Source organism: Cherax quadricarinatus, chromosome 15, assembly GCF_038502225.1.
Source record: "Cherax quadricarinatus isolate ZL_2023a chromosome 15, ASM3850222v1, whole genome shotgun sequence".
Classification (NCBI taxonomy): Eukaryota; Metazoa; Arthropoda; class Malacostraca; order Decapoda; family Parastacidae; genus Cherax; species Cherax quadricarinatus.
This window is the reverse complement of record NC_091306.1, coordinates 40,183,322-40,204,307: the sequence shown is the minus strand read 5'-3', so window position 1 is coordinate 40,204,307 and position 20,986 is coordinate 40,183,322. Positions and strand designations below refer to the sequence as shown.

Sequence of the window (20,986 nt, the reverse complement as noted above, 5' to 3'; positions counted from 1 at the left end):
AATCCCCAAAAAGAAAATACTTTCATCATCATTCAACACTTTCACCACACTCGCACATTATCACTGCTTTTGCAGAGGTGCTCAGAATACAACAGTTTAGAAGCATATACGTATAAAGATACACAACATATCCCTCCAAACTGCCAATATCCTGAATACCTTCACTAAATATTACCCTGCTCACATTCCAACAGCTCATCAGGTCCCAAAAACCATTCGTTTCCATTCACTCCTAACACGCTCGTGCATGCTTCCTGGAATTCCAAGCCCCTCACCAACAAAACCTCCTTTACCCCCTCCCTTCAACCTTTTCGAGAAAAATCCCTACCCCACCTTCCTTCCCCTACAGATTTATATGCTCTCCAAGTCATTCTACTTTGATCCATTCTCTCTAAATGACCAAATCACCTCAACAACCCCTCTTCAGCCCTCTGACTAATACTTTTATTAACTCCACACCTTCTTCTAATTTTCACACTCCGAATTCTCTGCATAATATTTATACCACACATTGCCCCTAGGCAGGACATCTCCACTGCCTCCAGCCACCTCCTTGCTGCAGCATTTAAAACCCAAGCTTCACACCCATATAAGAGTGTTGGTACCACTATACTTTTATACATTCCTTTTTTTGTCTACATGGATAACGTTTTCTGTCTCCACAAATACCTCAATGCACCACTCACCTTTTTTCCTTCATCAATTCTATAATTAACCTCATCCTTTATAAATCCATCTGCTGACACGTCAACTCCCAAATATATGAAAACATTCACTTCTTCCTTACTCCCTCTCTCCAATGTGATATCCATTTTTTTTTATCTAAATCGTTTGATACCCTCATCACCTTACTCTTATCTATGTTCACTTTCAACTTTCTACCTTTACACACCCTCCCAAACTTGTCCACTAACCTTTGCAACTTTTCTTTAGAATCTCCCATAAGCACAGCATCATCAGCAAAATGTAACTGTGTCAACTCCCATTTCATATTTGATTCCCCATAATTTAATCCCAACCCTCTCCCCAACACCCTAGTATTTACTTCTTTTACAACCCCATCTATAAATATATTAAACAACCAGGGTGACATTACACATCCCTGTCTAAGACCTACTTTTACCGGGAAGTAATCTCCCTCTCTTCTACACACCCTAACCCGAACCTCAGTATCCTCATAAATACTCTTTACAGCATTTAGTAACTTACCACCTATTCCATACACTTGTAACATCTGCCACATTGCTCCCCTATCCACTCTATCATGTGCCTTTTCTAAATCCATAAATGCAATGAAAACTTCTCTACCTTTATCAAAATACTGTTCACATATATGCTTGAATGTAAACGCTTGATCTACACATCCCCTACCCACTCTAAAGCCTACTTGCTCTGCAATCCTATTCACTGATGTCATGTCATATTAATTAACACTCCCCTTTTACGAGGAAACTGATGTTGACCCCAAGATAAAGCTTTGAGATGGATGTGGCCACAAGTGGTTGAGGAAATATCAAAACCCTCGATAATATCCTATGTGCAACATTTGTGCCACATCCTTTCATCCTGTCACTCTGCCAGAATGTCCTATAACCTTTGCCCTAAGTAAAGAGAAACGATTCTGAGACGTGTAATATGTAAACCATACCCCCGGCCGGGATTGGACCCGCAGTTTATTTCCAATCGTGTCATTACGATTTCTTGAGTCGTGTAATATGTGTTCGGCCGGCCCACCAGCTAACTGGTTTCCCTGAATTCCTTCATAAGCGTTACTTTGCTCACACTCCAACAGCACATCAAGTCAAAAACCATTTCCTTCCTTTCGCTCCAATCTAACACGCTCGCAAAAGCTTGTTGGAAGTCTAAGCCCCTCGCACAAAAGCGACTTTCCTAAGATGATCCCTACCCTGCCTTTCTTCCACTGCAGATTTATACACCTTCCAAGGCATTCTACTTTGTCCCATCCTCTATAAATGCCCAAATTGCCTCAACAACCCCTCTTCAGTACTCTGGAAAATACTTTTAGTAACCCTGCACCTCCTTCTAATCTCCAAGCTACAGATTCTCTGCATAATATTCACACCACACATTGCCCTCAGACACAACATCTTCACTGCCTCCCGCCTTTTCCTTGTTGCAACATTCACCACCCATGCTTAACACCCATATAAGAGCATTGGTACCACTATACTCTCATATACAGTGGACCCCCACTTAACGATCACCTCCCAATGCAACCAATTATGTAAGTGTATTTATGTAAGTGCGTTTGTACGTGTATGTTTGAGGGTCTGAAATGGACTAATCTACTCCACAATATTCCTTATGGGAACAAATTCAGTCAGTACTGGCACCTTAACATACTTCTGGAATGAAAAAATATCGTTAACCGGGGGTCCACTGTATTTCCCTCTTTGCTGCTATGGATAACGTTCTTTGTTTATATACTGCACATCCTACAGACTTCTTCATCTTCAATACTGAGAAATTTTCAACACCTTACATACCATATATGTACTGCAGAAATAACTCTCATAAAAAGGATGAAACCATTACTGGTACATAAAACTGTTTATTTTACTACTACTTTTTGTAAATAAACAGCAATGTTTCAAGGACTAGTATTCACTTTCACCTTTCTTATATATCTCTGCTTCCCAAGGAAATCCTCCAAAAATGATGTCTTTAAAAACTTTTATTATGTTATACACCTTCAAGAACTCATACATTAATAACCTTGTACTATATTTAAAGTATCACTAACCTGGTGGTAGGACACCCTCTGTCATACGGGTGCCACTCACAGGTGTTATGGTGTTGCAATGGACGTTATATTTATAACCTTCAATTGCTACAGTATTGCTGAGGCCCAATAATCCAAGTTTAGCAGCACTGAAAAAAAAAATTGGATTCACTTTCATGCAGAAGTCTTTTAAATTTTTTTTTTTTTTTCAACAAGTCGGTCGTCTCCCACCGAGGCAGGGTGACCCAAAAAAGAAAGAAAATCCCCAAAAAGAAAATACTTTCATCATCATTCAACACTTTCACCACACTCACACATTATCACTGCTTTTGCAGAGGTGCTCAGAATACAACAGTTTAGAAGCATACACATATAAAGATACACAACATATCCCTCCAAACTGCCAATATCCCAAACCACTCCTTTAAAGTGCAGGCATTGTACTTCCCATTTCCAGGACTCAAGTCTTTTAAATGATAACTGAAATATCAAGCTACTCGCCAATTCTATTACCATCCTTGTTATCTTTTTCCATTACATACTGTTACATACATAACATACAAACCCATAATAGTCTGATGGTGCTTTTGCAGACTTAATTATAAATATTCCTCCAGTTTCTTTCCCTCTCTCATCATTTCTCTCTCTTTCTACTCATAACTGTCACATTCACATTTTTTCTCTAAAACATACCGTAGTTTACATGCAAAGTATTAAAAATAATTATCAGCACAAAAATAATCACAAAATGGAGAGGAAAGAATGCAACGGACAAGTGAAGTAGTAGCAGCAGCTACACACACCGAGACACGTTCTTAAGCTTCCCCAGAGCTCAGGCTTTGACCCAAAGCTGGGAGTATGGCTCCAAAAGGATCCTATAATGGTTGCTGCCTTTGCACCTCCTGATATTGTCTGCTGCTATGCAGCTGCCACACCCTTCAAGCCCAGTGTGGGCGGGGTTTGTGGTAGCCCAAGGTACCTAGCTTCTCCTTCTGAGCCCTGTGGGGGTGGGGAATGGGGCTAGGCCTGGGGACAGCTGGTCCCAGATGATGAGAAGGTACTTGTACCTCCCCCCACGGCAGACATTGGTCTGAGACACTCCCAGGACAGGAGCCAAGGCTGGTCACCTCTTGGAAAAGGCCCAGGACAGACAAATCTACAACAACAACCACAAAATATCCATCTCATTAATTTTGATTAATATTATTTTAAGCAAGTGTGTATATGAAGATGTAATTACCTACAATCATGTACATACCATATCCTCTTTTCAGTTACAAACTCCTGAGTCCCAGCTGTGAGGTTCATCCAGACTCAACAGCCCTAAAAAGCCCACATAACACTGGGATCTGAGCTTTGGGGGCCCCTTACATAAGAATCTGAGACTCCTAAATTTCACATCCCATTTTTGAGAGATTCTCTTGAACTCTTCAAACTAAAAGTTGAATTTGAAGGCTTGAGCCTGTATAGTACAGTGCACTGTTTGTAAATTATGTACCTATATACAGTACAGTGTACTGTATTGTACAGGCTCAAGCCTTCAAATACAACTTCCAGTTTAATGTGTTCCAGAAAATCTCTCAAAAGTGGAACCTGCATTTGAGGGGGTATCAGATTTGAATGTAAAAGTTCCATATATGTGGCCTCCTCCCCACAGCTCAGATTCCAGTATTATCAAGGGTTTATCAGGACCCATGAACCTGGATGTACCTCAGAATACAGTTACAGGCACTGAGCAAAGCTCATGGAATCTTAAGTTTGATGCCATTCAATATGGTACAAACAGCACAGCATTTAATTATATGTACATTGTGTATTTTTAATATTATGTCGATATATAGTATTCATTTTTGTCAATAGCTAAAATGGAAATATTGTTCATTAAAGTACTAATCCATTTATATTCTCATATCTTTAGTATTCACATTAGGTAGGATGTGTTCTATAACTTAACAGCTTCCATACCAGCAAAATCAGTTCTACTGACTGTCTGCCGATCTGCTGTAGGTTAATGGTCGTTCAGCAGTTCAGATGCATACTGGGAGTTTTGTCAAGCCTCAGTGGTGAGCGAGCACTCAGCTACCTGCTGGCATCTCCATCTCTCTCTCTTTCTCTCTCTCTCTGACCAGCTATAGTAGGAACACAGCATACGCTTCCATGTTCCTCCTCCTCCACTCACCTTTGCGAGTCTTGGTAATTTTGGGATTTTAGTACCATTTATGGAGGACACCACTGTTTGTCCCCAGAAAGACTGTTTTTTGTCTATGTACTTAAATACTATTGTGTGCTGTTTACTAATGATGTGCAAGCAAGTTTGATCTCTACTTTCAGCAAGCTGTGTTTTGTCCAATCTGATGTTAAGAGTATTTAGGGGCTTGTTCTGGTGTGCCAGTTTTCCTTCTGCATTGTGTATATATATTGTTGTACTGTTAAGTATTACATGCACAGTAATATACCTGATGGTACAGTTTATGACAATCAGTGTACTACTGTATTTGAAAAGTTGTTCACTAAAGTATTTTGTATAGTCTTTTCTGCATCTCTTTCTTAATTTAATTTACAAGTGTTTCTTTTGTCCATTTTGCTTCTTGTTCCAAAACTCACCCCTCTCTAACTTTTAATAATAATACAGTATCTTTATTTCTACAAGTACATGTGTAAAGTATACAGGCCTAGTTGATATCAATGACATATTACTATATAGAAAGCCGCTTGTTATGCGGAGCATTCCAGGCAAATTAGTTCAACTTTGTCCCAGGATGCGACCCACACTAGTTCACTAATACCCAGGTACCTATTTTACTGATGGAGAACATAGACAACTGGTGTAAGGAAACACATCAAATGTTTCTACCCTTGCTGGGAATCGAACATGGACATTCACCGTGTGAAGTAAGAACTTTTGCCACCAGGCCACCATATCCTTACACAAATTTTCATGTGTTATCACATCTCTAAAGCTCTATATTCTTATAATAATAATAACAATAATAATAATAATAATAATAATAATCCTCCATGGGGAAGTGGAACAGAATTCTTCCTCCGTAAGCCATGCGTGTTGTAAGAGGCGACTAAAATGCCGGGAGCAAGGAGCTAGTAACCCCTTCTCCTGTATATATTACTAAATGTAAAAGGAGAAACTTTCATTTTTCCTTTTGGGCCACCCCGCCTCGGTGGGATACGGCCGGTGTGTTGAAAGAAGAAAGAAAGAATAATAATAATAATAATAATAATAATAATAATAATAATAATAATAATAATAGTAGGTAGTAGGTTAGACAGCGACCACCCAGGGAGGTACTACCGTCCTGCCAAGTGAGTGTAAAGCGAAAGCCTGTAATTGTTTTACATGATGGTAGGATTGCTAGTGTCTTTTGTCTGTCTCATAAACATGCAAGATTTCAGGTACGTCTTGCTATTTCTACTTACACTTAGGTCACACTACACATACATGTACAAGCATATATGTACACACCCCTCTGGGTTTTCTGCTTTTTCTTTCTAGTTCTTGTTCTTGTTTATTTCCTCTTATCTCCATGGGGAAGTGGAACAGAATTCTTCCTCCGTAAGCCATGCGTGTTGTAAGAGGCGACTAAAATGCCGGGAGCAAGGGGTTAGTAACCCCTTCTCCTGTATAAATTACTAAATTTAAAAAGAGAAACTTTCGTTTTTCTTTTTGGCCACCCTGCCTTGGTGGGATACGGCCGGTTTATTGAAAAAATAAATAAATAAAAAATAATAATAATAATAATACAGTGGACCCCCGGTTAACGATATTTTTTCACTCCAGAAGTATGTTCAGGTGCCAATACTGACCGAATTTGTTCCCATAAGAAATATTGTGAAGTAGATTAGTCCATTTCAGACCCCCAAACATACACGTACAAACGCACTTACATAAATACACTTACATAATTGGTCACATTCGGAGGTAATCGTTATGCGGGGGTCCACTGTAATATCTTTATTTTTACAAGTACAGCTGGGCCCCACTTATATGGTACGTTAAGTTTCAGGCTATTGCCGGAAAGCAGACATCGCTGGAAAGCAGACATCACTGGAAAGCAGAACGCCATTTTTTCCACTTATAAATGCATATAAATGCCAGACAACAAGTTTACACTACCTTATATTAAGTTAGTAATAGAACTAGGCATTAAAAAGCACAAAGTAAAATAAATACACAGTACATTCATTACTTACCTTAAAATATTTGTAGTCTTAATGTAGGGCGAGAGGTGAGTAGTACAGTACTTATTTGTAGGTAGTCAGATGTAGGTAGCCCTGGCTCCCTGTCCCAAATTTAATATACGATATTTAAAGTAGCCCAGGAGATAAAATACACATACAATACACTCATTATTTACTTTAAAATGTGTGTAGTCTTAATGTAGGATGAGAGGCGAGTAGTATTTATTTGTAGGAAGTCAGGTGTAGGTAGCCGGTAGATGTAGCATGCCTGGGGTACATAGCTATAGTACAATATTTAATGCAGCCCAGAGCCATATGATTACCATCGACGTGCCTTATTCACTAAGTTTAATCGTTTCTAACAACTACCATTAGATGCCACCAGAAACATAATGAGAAGTAATGATGATAATTCATGCCAAGAATTATAAACAAAAGTGGAATGTGAAGGGGAGTGACTGGGCCAAATGCAGATTCATACACATTTTCTCTGGTGTTGGACCAGAGAAAACATAATGTTCTCCCTCTGCCCGGCTGCGACACTTCCAGAGCATATAAACATAGCATGTTTATATGACATGTAATGTGTTTCTTATACGATTTTAAAGAAAATATTATAAATGGATTAATGAAAATGTTCATATTAACATAAAATAAGACACTTAATGTGCACAAGAGCGATCATTATTATGTATTAGTATTATTACTATGGTGTTAAGACTAGAGAAACACTCTTAGTGATTTTAGTAAGTAAGTAAGTTTATTCAGGTATACACAAATACAGTTACATAGATTATCATACATAGCAGCATATGTGTAGAGAACCTGGGATAACCCAAAAAAGTCAGACAGAGTGACTTATTTCCATTGGGATCCTTTAATGTGTACCTGCATGCCAGCACAGTGTGTAAGTATATTTAGGTACATGTACGCATAAGTATAATTATCAGAGTACATAAAAAATATGCTGTAACTTTAAAACACTTGAAATTTTGGAAAGTTTCCATACATAATAGAGAGATGTGCTCACGGAGAATGTAAACAAACTGGGTGGGGCACACTGTATTAGAAAGACAGGGAGCCATATAACGAGTTTTGGTCACAATTTGAAATCCTCGTATTGGTGGAATGCCGCAAGGCGAAATGCTGTAAAACGGGACCCTACTGTACATGTACAAGGTATACAGGCCTAGCTGACATCAATGACATACTACTATAAAGAAAGCCACTTGTTATGAAGAGCATTTCAGGCAAATTAGGTCAGTTTTGTCCCAGGATGCGACCCACACAAGTCAACTAACACCCTGGTTCCCATTTTACTGATGGGTGAACATTTTCAAGGACCTGCCATTCTTTGCAAGTCACACTTTTAAATTTCAGGAATCATTTTGTTGAACATCTCTAGACTATTTTGTGTGTATTTCTTACGCCATTTTTATAAGTTACCTACACTTTGCTTGGTGGGATACTGCTGGTTTGTTGAAAGAAGATGACCTACACTTTGCCTGGCTTATAATAAGGTTAATGCATCACAGGATTTTTATTAATAGCAGTCATTTATGACTTGGGTAATTACCAATAAAATGTGTGAAGTCTGAGCACTAATACCTATAGTTAGCCTGGCCAAAGTTTCCATAGACTCCGGATGTTGAGGAGGTCATGATGATTCGACCATACTTCTGCTTCTTCATGATTGGAAAAGCAGCCCGTGTGACCATGAATGCACCTCGCAAGTGTACACGCTGAACCAAATCTAAAGTGATCAGAAAAAAAGAACTAATTAATATCCAAAATGCCATCAAATATCTTAAACGTTTCTTGCTTGTTGATATTACTTCCATTTGTCTTATCAAACTCCAACCCTCTGGTACCAAATAAAACATGTAATGATGAACTAAAAAAGAGAAATTACCCTAGGATAACCAACAAGCTCACCCTTAACACAGATTATCTTTCTAAATTATTTCTGAGAATTAATCATGCATCTAATTAGATATTAACCCTTTGAGGGTTTCGGCCGTACTAGTACGGCTTACGACCCAGGGTTTTTGACGTACTAGTACGCCTAAATTCTAGTGCCCTCAAATCCGGTGAGAGAAAGCTGGTAGGCCTACACATGAAAGAATGGGTATGTGGTCAGTGTGCGCAGTATAAAAAAAAATCCTGCAGCATACAGTGCGTAATGAGAAAAAAATAACTTTTACTGTGTTTTTGGAATAAAACAGCGACTTTGCACTGTATTATCGTATGGTAATTATTGTTGTATTCTACTTTTCTTGGTCTCATTTTATAGAATGGAAGACATATTACAAAAATTGAGATGATTTTGACTGGTTTTACAATGAAAAGTACCTTGAAATTGAGTGCAAAATAGCAGAAATGTTCGATTTTTATCAAAGTTCAAAAGTAAACAAATCATGCCAAGCGTCCATTACACGTCAACTGGTGAGTCTAATATTCTTTCACAAGTATGATGATATTATTTATATCATTTCTACACTAATGCAGCAGTCTGCATAACAGTAAATCTTCTATTTTTTGTAATAATAAAAATTCAAAGTGGAAAGCCAAAGAAATATAAGAGGGGCCTGGGGATGTGACTAACGAACAGAGAACTTGTTATTTTAGTGCCAGGAATGTCTTTCTTGTTTATTCTGGACCCTTTTTGGAAATTGGCATCTTTTGAAATTTGTGTGAAATTGGCAAAATTGCTAAATTCTGACCACTTTATTGGATAGTTGAAATTGGTAAATGGGTAGTTTCTTGTACTCATTCGATAGAAAAAAATGGAGTTCTAGCGAAATAGTTATGATTTTTGTCGACTAGTACATTGGAATTGGCCGAAAATAGGGCTCAAAGTGGGCAAAATCGCCGATGCATAAACATCATCTAGACCGCTAACTTCGCGAGAGCATAATTCCATAAGTTTTCCATCAAATTTCATACTTTTGGTGTCATTATGATCGGGAAAAGATTCTCTATCTTTTCATAAGAAAAAATTTATTTTTTTTTTGAAATTTGGCCGACCCTGAGAACAAGTTTCGGAGAGGGCCTGTCGACCCTCAAAGGGATTAACAAAATCAAATTAATGACAGCAATTTAAAATTTATGCTATTATTCAGTAACAAAAAGCCTAGGCAATGAAGGACTTGAAATCAAAATGGAAGAAAGGATTATGGAGGAATCTGAATTATTTAGATATTTAGGAAAGGATACATCAACAGATGAGTTTATGAAGAAGGTAAACCATAGAATAGATGATGGGGAAAAAGGTAGGTGATGTGTCAAGGCATTTGTAGAAAGAATTTATTCTAATAAGTCAAAAAGGGTAGTATAACAGCATGTAGCAGTACATATCTTTTTATGTGGGCATGAGGTATGGGTTTTAAACACTGCAAGGAGAGGGACGCTAAAGGTTGTGGAGATGACAAGCATGAGAGCAATGTGGTGTTAACATTATGCAGAGAATTTGGGGCATAGAAATTAGAAGTTGGAGTGGGGGTTACCCAAGGTACAATTCAGAGGGCTGAGGAGAGGTTGCTGAGGGACTGACATCTCAAAACTATGTCTTTGAGGGTAATGGATTGATTTCATTACATATCTTCACACATTTACTACTTCTGCTGCGTCCTCTGTACTCGACTGTTTCATGTGTCTTACTCATCAAAGTGTCGGGCCACTTCATATCTCAGTTGTTACCACATGGGACATGAAGTCACCTTACACCTGGTTACACTACTGCTGGCCTGTTACATGTGAACCTCAACAAATTAAATGCATCTTACAATTATTTCATAATTAATTTTCTACATCTGTAACTTTCTCACTGCAATGTAAGGTAACCCAAACAAGGCAACACATTCACCATCAATCAGTCAATGCATAGAAATAACAATTTAAGTGACCTTCTGTACTGCAACATTCCCACCCATTCATTATATTTGTACACAATTTTTAAATAAATTGTTAAGTATCATAACACAAAACCAATATCAAGTAAATGCAGCAATATACTGATAATGGTATGCAATGTTGCACTAGCTTTCTGTTCCCACAGACACTTCAAGTCTCTAAAATCTGACAAAACTCAAAATTGCAATTTCTTGGTCTCAAGTTATGTACTTATCCAGGGAGCAACTTCAAAGGGTTTTCCTAGCCTCACAGACCAGCTCAAAGCCTGACTTTCCTGATGACCTTCTGATCAACCAGCAGCCCACAGCCCAACATAATCATCCCATCCTGGTTAATCTGGCAAAATTATAAACACATTAAATATGAAACATAATTCACCAAAGTCCTACAAAAATTTTATATTTGAAACATGACCATTACTCACTAAATCCCAAAGCTTATGTGATAGAAGTGTTAAAGCTACAACTTGCAAGTTCTTACCCCAATCGGTGTCAGATATGCGAGCAAAAGATCTGTCTCTCAAGATACCAGCATTGTTCACCAATATGTCCACACGGCCAAAATTATCAAGTGCTGTTTGAACAATTTTTTCTCCATCTTCCACTGAATTATAGTTGGCTACAGCAATCCCTCCTGTTAACAAACACACAATTAACATATAAAAAACATATTGCAGGGAATTTTCGCATTTAACGTTCAAGTTCTACAATTTATGGAGAGGTAATTTAGGTCATTCAACTTTCTTTGTTTAACCACTTCAGCTGTTTGCCAAGTGTGGTAAGACAACACAAAGAAGAAGCACATTCACCATCATTTACTTTTTGGCAAGGCAGCTATTGAATGAGTGACAATCACAATTCAAATGGAATAATACATAAAGTACAAGAATAATAGTATTTACATTCACAAGACTGCATTTCTATGAGTAAATAATATGTAACAGGAAGCACTGACACATGATTCATTTCATTAACTACCAGTATTGAATTGTATCTAAATCACATAAATTTTTTATTAACACACTGGCCGATTCCCACCAAGGCAGGGTGGCCCGAAAAAGAAAAACTTTCACCATCATTCACTCCATCACTGTCTTGCCAGAAGGGTGCTTTACACTACAGTTTTTAAACTGCAACATTAACACCCCTCCTTCAGAGTGCAGGCACTGTACTTCCCATCTCCAGGACTCAATTAATGGGTTTACTCCACACCAAATTTCTTTAACTTACCTAAGTATTTTTAGTGTCATTTTTATTTATCACACTGACTGAACATGTAACAAAAATGAAAATCACTAAATGTAATCATATGCATATGGCACCAGATCCTTCTGAGGGGACAGACATAAAATTGCTCAAATTTTAAGTTAGGGCAAAAAAATGTCTGAAATTAGCAAATTATTCCTAGAGCAATTAACATAATTACTGTATATGCATTTCACAAATGGTGTTTTTATTTAATAAAAGTATGGAAGAGGGTAAGGTACCTAGGGATTGGCGAAGAGCATGAATAGTTCTGTTGTATAATGGCAAAGGGGACAAAAGAGAGTGTAAGAATTATAGGGAAATAAGCCTGTTGAGTATACCTGGTAAAGTGAATGGCAGAGTTATTACTGAAAGAATTAAGACAATGACAGAACATTGAGGCTTTAGAAAGGGTAGGGGTGTGCAGACTAAGTGTTGAGAGTGAAACATATAGGTGAACAGTATGCAGATTTATCACAAAGTGAGAGTTATCACTGTTGCTCTTTGTTGATGACACTGTGCTTTTGGGAGATTCTGAAGAGAAGTTGCAGAGGTTGGTTGATGAGTTTGGTAGGGTATGTAAAAGAAGGAAATTAAAAGTGAATATAGGAAAGAGTAAGGTGATAAGGATAACAAACAAAAAAATTAGGTAATGAAAGATTGAATATCAGATTGGAGGGAGAGAGTATGGAGGAGGTGAATGTTTTCAGATATTTGGGAGTGGACATGCCAACAAATGCGTCTATGAAAGATGAGGTGAATCATAGAATTGATGAGGGGAAAAAGGTGAGTGGTGCACTGAGGAGTCTGTGGAAACAAAAAACTTTATCCATGAAAGCAAAAAGAGGAATGTATGAGAGTATAGTTATACCAACACTCTTATATGGGTGTGAGGCATGGGCGGTGAATGTTGCAACAAGGAGAAGGCTGGAGGCGGTGGAGATGTCATGTCTGAGGGCAATGTGTAATGTGAATATAATGCAGAGAATTTTTAGTTTGGAGATTAGGAGGAGGTGCAGGATTACCAAAACTACTATCCAGAGGGCTGAGGAGGGGTTACTGAGATGGTTTGGACATGTAGAGAAGATATAATGAAATAGAATGACTTCAAGAGTGTACATTGTAAATTTGTAGTGGAGGGAAGGCAGGGTAGGGGTTGGCCTAGGAAAGGTTGCAGGGAGGGGGGTAAAGGAGGTTTTGTGTGCGAGGGATTTGAACTTCCAGCAAGCATGCGTGAGCATGTTAGATAGAAGTGAGTGAAGACAAGTAGTTTTTAGGACTTGATGTGCTGTTGGAGTGTGAGCAAGGTAACATTTAAGAAGGGATCCAGGAAAATTTGCAAGCCTGACATGAGTCGTCGAGGTGGGAAGTACAGTGCCTGCACTCTGAAGGAGGGGTGTTGATAAGTTGCAGTTTTAAACTGTAGTGTAGGCATGCCTCTAGCAAGACAGTGATGGAGTGAATGATGATGAAAGTGTTTCTTCTTTTCCGGGTCACCCTGCCTTGGTGGGAAACGACCGATGTGTTAAAAAAAAAAAGCATTTCACAAAAACAAAAAGGAAATACTAACCTTTAAAACACAAACCATATAATGGTAATTAACAATATATACATACATCCAGAGATCTCTCTCTCAGTGTATATATACCAAAGGTATACTTTAACCAATATTTAAGGGATTAATCAAAAGTATACTTTAACCAATATTTTAGGGATTAAAGTATTCTTGACCAGTGGTGAACAAGTGACAAGCAGCCTTTTAATGATGCTTTGAGAAGTTGACAAGCTTGAAGACCAACTGAGCAGTCAACACTGTTTTAGGCATGGCCTGTTGTACAGTGCCACTTCAACCTGAAAGTAACTTCGTGCTTTAAAAAGCATTTCAAACTCCAGGAAGTGTATCTGTTATGCTGACTGATTTCTAGAACCACAGGTATAAAAATAGGTCAGAAGAAGCAAAAAATTGCTTGTGTTCATATGTTGCAATAAACCAAAATAACTCTTGCAGTAGTAACATAGAGGTCAGTAATCTGTTTCCACAAACACTCACCCTTAATATACAAACAACCACTATACAAGTTTCATGCAGCAGTACAGTATAAGTACACATTTCAAAAGTGGTGCATATCTGTATGTCAAACAAATAAAACCTTCAAGGATACATATAATTTCTCAATAGGTTACAAAGCATTTTTTAATGATTTTTTTTTTTTCAACAAGTCGGCCGTCTCCCACCGAGGCAGGGTGGATATACTAAATATATACTGATATACTAATATACTGATATACAGATATACTAAATATATACTGTAATGTATATACAGGACACCTAGGTAGTAGGTTGGTAGACGGCAACTGCCGAGGGAGGTACTACCGTCCTGCCAAGTGAGTGTAAAACGAAAGCCTTTAATTGTTTTATATGATGGTAGGATTGGTGGTGTTTTTTTTTCCATCTCAGAAACATGCAAGATTTCAGGTACGCCTTGCTACTTCTACTTACACTTAGGTCACACTACACATGCACGTACAAGCATATACAGTATATATACACACCCCTGTGGGTTTTCTTTTATTTTCTTACTAGTTCTTGTTTATTTCCTCTTATCTCCAAGTCATAAGAGGCAACTAACATGCCTGGAGTAATGAGCTAGTAACCCCTTCTCCTGTATACATCACTAAAGTTAAAAAGAGAAATGTTTGTTTTTCTTTTTGGGCCACCCTGCCTCAGTGGGATATGGCTGGTGCGTTGAAAGAATATACAGGACAATAAATACGAATATAAACCCAGCTTTGAAACTCTTTCTGGAGAGCTGCAACAAAACTTAGACATAATAAAAGAAACAAATAGAGTGGAACCCCGAGTTTCGGCCACCTCGAGTATCAGCCACCCTGAGTATCAGCCGCTTCGAGTTTCGGCCGCTTTTTTCGGCTAAATTTTGTCCCGAGTTTCGGCTGTTGTCCCGTGTTTTGGCCAACGTACCAGACCTGTCCGCCTGCCCGCACCTGCTCGCCTCCCTGCGCAGGCATCACGACCAGTCTAGCTTTGTTTATCCTTGAGCGAATATTACCCTGCACGAGCATCCAAACACTTCACAATAAATTCATTGTGTTTAGTGCTTGTTTACTGACTGTGACTGTGAAATAAGCCACCATGGGCCCAAAGAAACTTTGTAGAGGCAGTGATTAAGGCAGTGGTTGAGGCAGTGGTTGAGGCAGTGGTGGAGGCAGTGGTTGAGGTAGTGGTTGAGGCAGTGGTGGAGGCAGTGGCTGAGGCAATGGCTGAGACAGTGGTTGAGGCAGTGGTGGAGGCAATGGTGGAGGCAGTGGTGGAGGCAGTGGTGGAGGCAGTGGTGGAGGCAATAATAAATCCTCCCTCTCTCCTCTTCCCTATCTTTCAGATGCCAACAATAGTCTTCAATAAAGGTAGGTAAATGTGATTTTAAATGTTTATTTATGTACTGTATTACTCATTTAATACTATATGTATGTTTTAAGCACTATATGTATGTTAAATTGCAGTTATTCTTTATTTTTTAAAGAACAACTGCCTCCACCACTGCCTCAACCACTGTCTCAGCCACTGCCTCCACCACTGCCTCAACCATTGCCTCAACCACTGCCTCCACCACTGCCTCAACCACTGCCTCAACCACTGCCTCAACCACTGCCTCAACCACTGCCTCAACCACTGCCTCAACCACTGCCTCAACCACTGCCTCAACCACTGCCTCAACCACTGCCTCAACCACTGCCTCAACCACTGCCTCAACCACTGCCTCAACCACTGTGAATATTTTTGTGGGTCTGGAAAGGATTAACTGTAATTACATTATTTCTTATGAGAAATATTGCTTCGACTTTCAGCCGTTTTGAGTTTAGGCCTAGCTCATGGAATGGATTACGGCCGAAATTCGGGGTTCCACTGTACCTCTTTTATGTCTCCCATGTTTCGATCAGCTTGAGTAAAATGCCAGCATGCATAAAAGGTCCCAAAATTTACAACTCTCTTTGAGGAGATTTCAAAGGTTCCCTGTCTGCCAACCTCTTTGGAACTATTGTCAAAATACACCTCCTTACCTAAATGTGGTTCATGATAGCAATATACTATGTCAAACATATCTTGAAGCCAGCTTGATGAGTTTTCATCCATTACTCATCGTCCTGTACTTGATTTTTTTTTCATTTTTCTACCATATACTGTAACATATCTTTACGATGCCTTCACTCAGACATTACTGTTGTAGTGAGAGTTTTACACTCAATCTTCATTCTATCTAATTTCTTATATCCATGTCTACTGCAACAATTCTACAATGTTAAACAGTTATTACTTTAATTCAAATTGATATAGCATTGCAGTTTCATAAACTAGTATCAATCAACCTGTTAAAACTAGTCAATTGCAATTTGTTTAAGGAATAATCTTGTAACTTGGCTCTTAACTATTTTTTTTTAACTTCCTATTAATTCTTTGTACTAGACACATAAAAATTATACTGGATGTACTGTAGTCTTAATTGCTGTAGTCCAAGTTTGCCCAAAATGCTGTACATCGCATGGGTTTTCCAATGATTTTAAATTTTATATAATGATTTGAAGTAAAAAATTTGAATTTATATATCTGCTTATCTGGACTGTATATTTCTCTGATGAGTTCTTACATAGTAAGTCTTAAAACATGCTATAACATCTTGATTGAAACTGAAAACCTTTATTTCTTAGATACACATAGAGAACTTAACTGGTTACAATGGTAAAGCTAAATTCTTTATACAGAACATACAGAAATAGGAGATATATGGTGAAAGAAGATGCTATACTAAAATATTTTCCAAACAAAATAAACACTAGAAAACAAAGATTATAATACAAACCTGCATTTTGAATCTCTTCCACAACCTTATCTGCAGCACGGGAACTCTTGCCTTCTCCTTTCGTGTCACCACCCAAATCATTCACAACCACTTTTGCACCACGAGATCCAAACAGTAGGGCATATGACCGACCCAGGCCTGAAAAAAATCAAACATTATACTTAAAAATAAAAAAAAATACTCATACACTGCAACTAAAAGATTTTTAACCATATGTTATTACACATCTGTACTGACAGCAAGAGAGCTATAGCAATGATACTCCATCTTAATTATTTACTGCTAAGTGTTAAAATTTTCTAATACATATTTGTATCAAACAACTCCCCAAAACCCACAGCCTTATTTTATACTTACTTGCTAATAAAAAGTACTATACAGCACCCAATTTGTTTTTGAAAACCTTATGGAATTTTTGTACTCTTAAAATGTAGTGGAAAAGGGCAAATGTTATACCCATCTACAAGGCACGAGATTGGTCTCTAATTTGAAACCTAGGGCAACAGCCTAACCTCAGTTGAAGAGAAAATTAACAGAATCAATAACTGCAGATAAAATTCAAAGCCGCTTTGAAAAATATACAGTAATTTGATCAATGAATCTCAAGACGGTTGTACTAAGAAGCATTCATGCCTTACAAATTTCCTAACCTTTTTCATTATGGTATTCGAGACAGTCAATCAAGATAAAGAATACAATAGTGTGTGTATGAACTTCAGTAAGACTGATGCAGAAAGTAGTGGTACATGATATACAAGAAATTATCTCCTAAGTTAAGTCAAGGCTGACAAATAGACAACAGTTTACCTGGAGTTTACCTGGAGAGAGTTCCGGGGGTCAACGCCCCCGCGGCCCTGTCTGTGACCAGGCCTCCTTAGGTCAGTGTCCCAGGATGCGACCCACACCAGTCGACTAACACCCAGGTACCCATTTTACTGATGGGGAACATAGACAACAGGTGGAAAGAAACACGTCCAATGTTTCTACTCTGGCTGGGAATCGAACCCAGGCCCTCACCGTGTGAAGCGAGAGCGTTAACCACCAGGCCACCAGAGCACAGTGTGGGCATGCAAGGAAAAAAATCAGAATGGGGACTTGTTACAATTGATGTTTCACAGGGGTTGTTTGTATTCTAAACCCAGAAGGTTAGCCACCCAAAATTACCCAATAGAGTCCATGCATTATCAGGAACTGTCAGTTTTATTTTCAATGGAGTCCTTAAATCTTCTTCCCCAGGATGCAATGTACAACGGTTGACTTACCTGGAGTATACCTGGAGAGGGTTTTGGGGGCCAATGCCCCCATGGCCCAGTCTGTGACCAGGACTCATGGTGAATCAGGGTCTGATCAACCAGGCCATTACTGTTGGCCGCACGCAACCCGACATACGAACCACAGCCTGGCTAGTCAGGTACTGACTTTAGGTGCCTGTCCAGCGTCTTCTTGAAGACTGCCAGGGGTCTATTGGTAATTCCCCTTGTGTATGCTGGGAGGCAGTTGAACAGTCTTGGGCCCCTGACACTTATTGTGTTGTCTCTCATCGTGCTAGTGACACCCCTGCTTTTCATTGGGGGATGTTGCATCATCTGCCGAGTCTTCTGCTTACACGGCGAGCGAGTTTCACGTAAAAGTTTGGTACTAATCCCTCTAGGACTTTCCAAGTGTATATAATCATGTATCTCTCCCTCCTGCAATCTAGGGAGTACAGGTTGAGAAACTTTAAGCGTTCCCAGTAATTGAGGTGTTTTATCTCCGTTATGCGCGCCGTGAAGGTTCTCTGTACATTTTCTAGGTCAGCAATTTCACCTGCCTTGAAAGGTGCTGTTAGTGTGCAGCAATATTGGGGGCTCTGGTGGCCTGGTGGTTAACGCTCTCGCTTCACACGGTGAGGGCCTGGGTTCGATTCCCAGCCAGAGTAGAAACATTGGACGTGTTTCTTTCCACCTGTTGTCTATGTTCCCCATCAGTAAAATGGGTACCTGGGTGTTAGTCGACTGGTGTGGGTCGCATCCTGGGACACTGACCTAAGGAGGCCTGGTCACAGACCGGGCCGCGGGGGCGTTGACCCCCGGAACTCTCTCCAGATAAACTCCAGATAGAACAAACAACCTGAATAGTATCATGACCTTGACATCCCTAGTTTTGAAGGTTCTCATTATCCATCCTGTCATTTTTCAAGCAATATTGTGGTCTTTTGAAGGTAAGATTCCCTGACATTATCACTCCCAGGTTTTTACATTAGTTTTTCATTCTATTGTGTAGTTGGAATGTTTTATACTTCAATACAGTTTTAATTTCCTCACGTTTTCCATATTGGAGTAATTGAAATTTATCATCACTGAACTTCACATTGTTTTCTGTGGTACTCTGGTTGATCCAAGGAACAGGAGGTTAATTCCAATTCCTTGGATCCAGAGCACAACACGTCACCTCCCCCGTGGGGTGTTCATTATGAAGATTTACCCTGGGATAAACCAATAATATAAAACAATGAGTTATTACAGTAATTATAATCAGCTGATGTCATGGCGAGTCTATAAAGTCACACCAGATAAGACGACCACCTCTTAACATTTATTAATGCAAATCTACCACTGGTGTAGGAGAACACCAGTAGATATAATAATTAACTTACCACCCCCGGCGCCTGTAATTATGGCCACTTTTCCATCAAAACGCAAAGTTGACGACATGTTGTACAGCTGGTTATGTTAACACTGAGCCAGCTGGTGGCACTCTCCACCTGCCTGGCACTACCACTATACTGCTGCCACATCAACCTCCACACACTGATATAATTAACTTATCATGCCTAATAACATATGTATAAATCACATAGAATAACAAAAAAAAGTCAAAATTACTTATTTCCATTGAATTCGACTTCTTGAATTTAATATCATCTAATATACAAAATTTTTTCTTATGTACTTACTATTCTTTAACCCAAATATTTTTTTTAATCATGTACAATATATTTAATCTACTTACATATACAATCATTATATACTTATTAGTGTACATTTAATGACCTTAAATACATATATGTAATGTTTATTACCCTTATACTCTTTTTAGTTTAATATCTTCATTATGAACCCCCATACCCATCCTGTGGGCGGTAGTCACCCCGTACCCATCCTGTGGGTGGTAGTCACCCCATACCCATCCTGTGGGCGGTAGTCACCCCGTACCCATCCTGTGGGTGGTAGTCGCCCCATACCCATCCTGTGGGCGGTAGTCACCCCGTACCCATCCTGTGGGTGGTAGTCACCCCATACCCATCCTGCGGGCGGTAGTCACTCCGTACCCATCCTGTGGGTGGTAGTCACCCCATACCCATCCTGTGGGCGGTAGTCACTCCGTACCCATCCTGTGGGTGGTAGTCACCCCATACCCATCCTGTGGGTGGTAGTCACCCCGTACCCATCCTGTGGGCGGTAGTCACTCCGTACCCATCCTGTGGGTGGTAGTCACCCCATACCCATCCTGTGGGTGGTAGTCACCCCATACCCATCCTGTGGGTGGTAGTCACCCCATACCCATCCTGTGGACGGTAGTCACCCTATACCCATCTTGTGGGTGATAGTCACCCCATACCCATCCTGCGGGTGGTAGTCACCCCATACCCATCCTGTGGACGGTAGTCACCCCATACCCATCCTGTGGGTGATAGTCACCCCATACCCATCCTGCGGGTGGGTGGGGCGGTAGTCACCCCATACTCATCCTGTGGGCGGTAGTCACCCCATACTCCTGTGGGTGGTAGTCACCCCATACCAATCCTGTGGGCAGCAGTCACCCCATACTCATCCTGTGGGCGGTAGTCACCCCATACCCATCCTGTGGGCGAGTCACCCCATACCCATCCTGTGGGTGATTCACCCCATACCCATCCTGTGGGTGGTATTCACCCCATACCCATCCTGTGGGTGGTAGTCACCCCATACCCATCCTGTGGGTGGTAGTCACCCCATACCCATCCTGTGGGCGGTAGTCACCCCATACCCATCCTGTGG

The 20,986-nt window shown here is 39.6% G+C and overlaps 1 protein-coding gene across 2 annotated transcripts in view; it reads right to left on the bottom strand.

Annotated features, from left to right (window-relative positions):
* Positions 1–19,761, bottom strand: part of LOC128703316 (peroxisomal Multifunctional enzyme type 2) — a 52,847-nt gene extending 33,086 nt beyond the window's left edge. For both annotated transcript variants that reach the window (XR_008409234.2, XM_053797937.2), the window contains exons 1-5: positions 19,603–19,761; positions 16,968–17,105; positions 11,330–11,482; positions 8,546–8,690; positions 2,765–2,892 (exon numbers count right to left, since the gene is read on the bottom strand). Coding sequence is in view for 1 of the 2 variants with exons in the window: in XM_053797937.2 (XP_053653912.2) it covers positions 2,765–2,892; positions 8,546–8,690; positions 11,330–11,482; positions 16,968–17,105; positions 19,603–19,660 (622 nt within the window). In the remaining variant the exon portion in view is untranslated. The remainder of the gene's footprint in view (positions 1–2,764; positions 2,893–8,545; positions 8,691–11,329; positions 11,483–16,967; positions 17,106–19,602) is intronic.
* Positions 19,762–20,986: the final 1,225 nt, after the last annotated feature.